Source organism: Pteropus alecto, unplaced genomic scaffold (assembly GCF_000325575.1).
Source record: "Pteropus alecto unplaced genomic scaffold, ASM32557v1 scaffold213, whole genome shotgun sequence".
NCBI classification, from domain to species: domain Eukaryota; kingdom Metazoa; phylum Chordata; class Mammalia; order Chiroptera; family Pteropodidae; genus Pteropus; species Pteropus alecto.
The window spans coordinates 1260337-1266129 of record NW_006434829.1 but is presented as its reverse complement, the minus strand read 5'-3'; the positions used below and the strand labels follow the sequence as shown (position 1 = coordinate 1266129).

General features: G+C 49.0%; 1 protein-coding gene across 1 annotated transcript in view; it reads left to right on the top strand.

The window, feature by feature from the left end:
- Positions 1 to 1660: 1660 nt before the first annotated feature.
- PIWIL1 (piwi like RNA-mediated gene silencing 1) overlaps positions 1661 to 5793 on the top strand; it is a 21183-nt gene continuing 17050 nt past the window's right edge. Inside the window, exons 1-4 of the mRNA XM_006909969.1 lie at positions 1661 to 1732; positions 2084 to 2195; positions 4825 to 4950; positions 5416 to 5630. Of these exons, the coding sequence (XP_006910031.1) occupies positions 1661 to 1732; positions 2084 to 2195; positions 4825 to 4950; positions 5416 to 5630 (525 nt within the window). The remainder of the gene's footprint in view (positions 1733 to 2083; positions 2196 to 4824; positions 4951 to 5415; positions 5631 to 5793) is intronic.

Genomic DNA, 5793 nt, shown 5'->3' with positions numbered 1-5793 from the left:
GGACGCGCCGCCGTCCGAAGCGAGTCGTGGAGGCGGCGGTGGTGGCAGTGTCCAGATGTGACCGGGTTCACGGCCGGACCGAGCATGTGCGCCGGCGTGCGCGGTCTGTCCTGTATGTGTGGCCCTGGTCGCGACACACGTCGTGTAAACATAGCTTAAGACGGCGTTGACATCGATGAAGCGCTGGCGTCGCGGCAGGTTGTATTGTGTTACCTTCGGCGGCTGCCGAGTTAGAATCGGGTTGTAAAGTGTCTTCGCAGTTAGCGTTCGCTCGTCATCCTGTAGAACACGACAGGAAGTCAGAGAGGTCTTTAAAGTCGGAGAATGTCATTCATTGGATTTGCTTTTCCTGGGAAGCCGGTTGCGGAACGAAGAACTTCAGCAGCTGTTAACGCTTGGGGGAAGGGAACACCCTGCCTTGGAGTAGAGTGGTCTTCGGGGCGCTGTCGTTCCTGCCCCTGTTCGCAACCCCCGCGGTCTCGCGGCACGGAGGCCCTGTGCAGTCTGCTCTGTACCTGCCCCGCCGTCTCTGCCACTGCGCTGCAGTCACACTGGGCAGCTTTCAGTTCTGCAGGAAAGCCAGGCACTCGGCACTTGTCACGGCCACCACTTACCTTCCTAGCACCCTCCATCAGCTGGAACGTCAGCTTCACCAGAGGCACACCTCTTCCGTGTGCAAATGCCTGCCTTCCGTTTTGTGAGAACATTCTGCTTATTTCCTTCATTAAACTTTTGAAAATTTATGGTTAGAATTTGATCTGCCTTTTCCACTAGGGCTGGTATTTGCCGAGTGTGTTCTGTGTGCCGGCTACTTTGCAAGCACTTTATGTGTTTTCTAACCCGTGCAGTAGGTTATTATAACTCCATTCTATGAAGACACGAGTCCCAGGTCACGTGAAGGAGTGGGATTTGGGTGGTCTAGCCCGGAGGTCTCTACCTTTAGTAACCCGATGCTGCTCTAGGGGTGGGGACTTGTGTCCACAGTAACAGCTGGTGCCTCGCAAGGCCTGACTCACAGCAGGTGCTTGTTAACGTGGTGCAGCCACAGGGGGAGTAGTCAAGTCAAACGAGGTCAGAGCAGTAAAGGCATAGAGAGAAGTGACTGAGTCATTTTTCTTTAGAGACAAAATGGGTAGTGATGCCACATACCAAGAATGAGATTATGAGACATAAATGATGTGATAGAAAGATATTAGCTTGGGGACGTTAACTTTAAGCTACACGTGGAATTGTGGGAAGATCCGGGAGGAGGCAGTACCTGTGTGTGAGGATGACGTCACGGGCCTGGCGTGAAGCATGCGCCCAGGGCCCTGTTCCATGGTAGATTACGTGAGAGAGAGAACCAGCTACCGACATTTGAAGTCTTAGTAGTTTTTCTGTCTGTTTCTAATCAGTTGAAAATACTATTTTAAAATAAGTCTTCCGCTTTAGCCCTGCCACCTAGTGCGGTGCCCTGTCCACAGCTAGCGCTTAAGTTTGTTGAAGGTGGGAACATTCCTGCCTTAAGAAACTGCTAAGAGAAGTTAGGAAATATGTAATTACCCAGGGGCTCTTTGTACAGTCTTAACTGAATCAGCTTAACGGTAACCTTGTAGAAATGGCCAAATGTGACTGTGTACATTGAGCTTTGTCTTCACACTTATTTCCTTGCAAGAAAGAAATGACGGGGCGAGCCAGAGCCAGAGCGAGAGGGCGGGCTCGGGGCCAGGAGACTGCACCGCACGTGGGCGCTGTGGTGAGTGGCTGGTCGCCTTCCCGCTGCGGGAGGGCCCTTGGAGACAGAACCTGTTGTTAAACCTTGAGCAGCTTCGGCTGCCCTGTCAACAACGAGTTTAAAACCGTGCCCTACAAAGGAGGCCGGAAATCACCAGGAGGAGCATGCCCCCTTTCCCAAGGGTGTGAGAAACTGGTTCTTAACTTTCACTGGTGACCCTTCCTGAAGAAATCTTCCAAATAAAATATTTGATTTCTGCTTTAGATCAGTTTGGATTGAATGCCTTAGACTTGTTTAAGACTAGTTATTTCAGATCTGTAATCTCTTGACATAAAAAGAATGCTCTTCTTTATTTGCATATAACTGCAGAGTCAGCCACCTGGCTATCCTCAGCCTAGACCTCAGCAGCCGCCAGCAGAGGGGGAATTGGTTGGCCGTGGTCGGCAGAGGGGACCAGTAGGAGCAACAGCCAAATCACAAGGTGAAGGGAGAGTAAAGAGCCTTCGCACGTGTGTGTGAGGTGTCGTGTGAGACGTGAAATGGTAACCAGTGTACAAACTCGAAATAAAAAGGTCCTAGTAGTCCTTTGAAGGATACAGGGTCCCTCTCAGACTGTGTAGCCTGCTGCTGTGGGGAGGGCCACCAGGCTTCTCTACCCCCTACAAATGGACAAGAGTATGTCCAGTCCAAGCCATCACGAGGCAGTTAAATTCTAAACTGACTGCGAGTGTTTTTACAACGCATTAATATGCCATTTTAGAACATGCTCTTGACATCTTTATGATTGCCAACGCTGGATCAAGTTTAACATTCATAACTTTGGTGCATAAAATACATTTTCACACGTGCTGTATTGGTTCACCCTGATTTGCAGATGCGAAAACTGACAGCCGCCATACAGAACGCTAGTTCCGATTCCGGACATTATGCCTTTCGCTGCGCTGCTGCAAAAATGAATTATTCGGGTGCATGATATAAGATTCTCCCACGGCTATTCAGTACGTTTTTTGTGTAGGAGAAAACAGACCCATGTGCACACGGGGGGACCAACACGATAACATTGGCTTTAGTCTCCGAGGGGGTGTGGGAAGCGGGCGTTCAGGAAGGTGGTGTTGAGGCAAATGGACCACAAGGAAACAAAGCTGCTTCTCTACCTCATTTCTTGCATGAAATGTTCATGAACCCTAAATATTTAGCCGGAAGCAGTGAAATCCATAAACATAAGGGAAAAACATGTGAACCTAAAATCTTGAAGTTTAAATTGAACTGTGGCGAATACTGTCCAAGTCAGAAGACACCCGGGAATGTACTGAGTGGCAGGAGAGCTGTGTCTCTGGCAGCATCACCTCCGTCCCGCATTCCCCCACCCACTTAAGCTGGTGGATTCACAAGGAAGCCGTGTGCGCACATAGGCTGGTTCCCTTCCCCATAGTCTCCAGTTGTTGCAATAAACCATTTCCCTTATGTGACAAGCAGGACAAAAGAAACCAGGAAATTGTCCAAAGGCACATTTGCTGTGAGTCCATGATCTTGAGCTGGTGGGAGAGGGAGTGACGGAGGTGAAGGGCCGGTGCCCTAAAAACACAGAGGCCGATGGCAACGCTGGGCCTCAGGCTTCAGGACTTTTAAAGGAAACGAGCATTTTTTACCTCTTTGTTTTCCATTGTTTTATTTTTTGCCAGTGCCGGCAATTGTAAAACTGGCACTTGTGCTCCTTGTGGGACGGCATCATTGCGCCAGCTTCTGCATAGCACTTGGTAGCGTGCAGCTGATGTAATGTGGCCCCCTTTACCAGCAGCCCCACATCCGGGAATGTAGCTGACAGATCCTGGATAAGTGCAGGATGGTGTAAGGGTGGTAACCACACACTTGGCACCAAACACCTGGAAGCGCCTGCCTATGGAGAGGCAGGTGAACACCACTGACCTGAACAAGAGTGCCGTGTGGCCAGCTACACGAGTGTTGACACCCAGCTGAGCCAGACCGTGGAAACCAAGTTGTACACCAGCATTATCTTTGTGTTTTTAATACGTTCATGTGTGTGTATTTTCTGTATAAAAATTTTGAGGAAAAATACGTGAGTTGATAGCAGTTCATTTGGAGAATCAATTAGAAGACAAAGGGTCTCATATTTGTCCAATTACATACGTAACTTTTCTGGCACTAGGTGTTTTATTTTTTAAGTGCCAGATGAGAATTCATTTATGGGCATTAATCTCTTTACATTTAAAGAATTTTACCCAATTTTTCTAATCTTGATGCCTCAGTTCTTTTGAACTTAAAATATTTGACTTAGCTGTGTTCAAAATAGCAAAATTTTATTGCATTGGCATACAACGGTATGCTGAAGCTGTTTTAAACCATTTCCTTATTCAGGTAGTCTCAAATGTAAACAATCACGTGGGAAGTGCTTAGATCTGGTTTCTTAAGTACTGTGTTGATCTTCACTGACTTATGGTTGTTTTTTTGTTTTTGAAATTATGACACTTTGTGTAGTATTTCACTAATCTAAGTTACTTGTGAATTCTGTGAAACTCTGTCTGCGAAAAGGTGGTATCTGCCTTAACAGATAAGGGTCATTGACTGTGAGGATTAAATCACACACGGGGGCAGCATGTATGAGGCCCCGTGTTACACTTTACACAGCTTTTGTGAGGATTACATCTGAGAAGTGCTTGTCATAGTAAATGTTGAAATTTCTATGTTTTAGAAACAAATGACACTTTTGACAGCTTTGTTTTTAATGAGGCCTTCACCCTGTGAAGGGGGTGTGGACACAGGGAGGACTCTTAGACTGGACGGTGGCAGAGCTGGGGTGTTTCAGTGAATCACTGGCAGCTGCATGGGGGAAGCGATCAGCAAGGCTTCCAGCTTGTCCATTCTGAAACCTGGCATCTTCCTGATTGGCAGGCGGGTGGGCTCTGACTGGCTTGGTGCTTCCACGGTGTGTCAGGCAGACGGGCATTCCATTGAGGCTGCTCTGGCGAAGTCTGGAAGCTGCAGTTCTGAGCTAGCTCTGGGGTTTGCACTCACAGGAGAACTGAGCTCTTTGTTCTTTATTTCATGTATAATTGTAGAAGGTGTATAATTTCCTTTTTTTTTTTTTTAAGAGCTCCAGATTTCTGCTGGATTTCAGGAGTTATCCTTAGCAGAGAGAGGGGGTCGTCGGAGAGACTTTCACGATCTCGGTGTGAACACAAGGCAGAACCTTGACCATGTCAAAGAATCCAAAACAGGTATGTGAGCCACGGAGCATGCACTTCCACGGGGCTGCCCGCCCAGCGCTCCAGACAGTGAGGGAGGCGCGCTGCCTCGCAGGCCTGCGCATGGCACCCGGGGGCCCACACAGCTTTTCCATTCTCTCCCTTCGGCTCTGACATGTAGGCTGTACGTGTCTTCAGCTGCGCCAAAATGTTGTTTTATTATAAAAGTTACACTGATCCCTTCTTTCTCTTAAAACTTTTGCCGTAGAGAGATTTGGTTGGTTCAGCTGTAAATTACTTAGTCCGAGGAGACGCTATTTCTAAGTGCACTCTTGAGGGTTTACCTACGTAGGACGGCAGTCCCCACTGTCAGCATCTGAGAACTCCGTGTCGTCAGCTGCCCTCCTGGTCACGGGACTCTGCCTGCCCACGTGCAGGAAAGGTTTTGGGGAGGACAGACTTGGCGATGTGCTGACTGCCCGGGGACCCCCTCCACAGGTTCTTCGGGGATTATAGTAAGGCTGAGCACCAACCACTTCCGCCTGACCTCCCGGCCACAGTGGGCCCTGTACCAGTACCACATCGACTACAGCCCCCTGATGGAGGCCCGCAGACTCCGCTCGGCCCTCCTCTTCCAGCACGAAGACTTGATCGGACGGTGTCACGCTTTCGACGGAACAATATTATTTTTACCTAAAAGACTACAGCATAAGGTTATTTCAGATGTCAGGGCAGGGGGTCGGGGAGGGGGTTCCCACTTCCCAGCAAAACAGCCACACCCCGGGGGAGCTGCTTCAGCAACCCCAAGGGCATGTCTGGAGACGCTTTGTCACTGAACCATCCCGACTCCACCGAGTAACTTAATGATGACGGCCG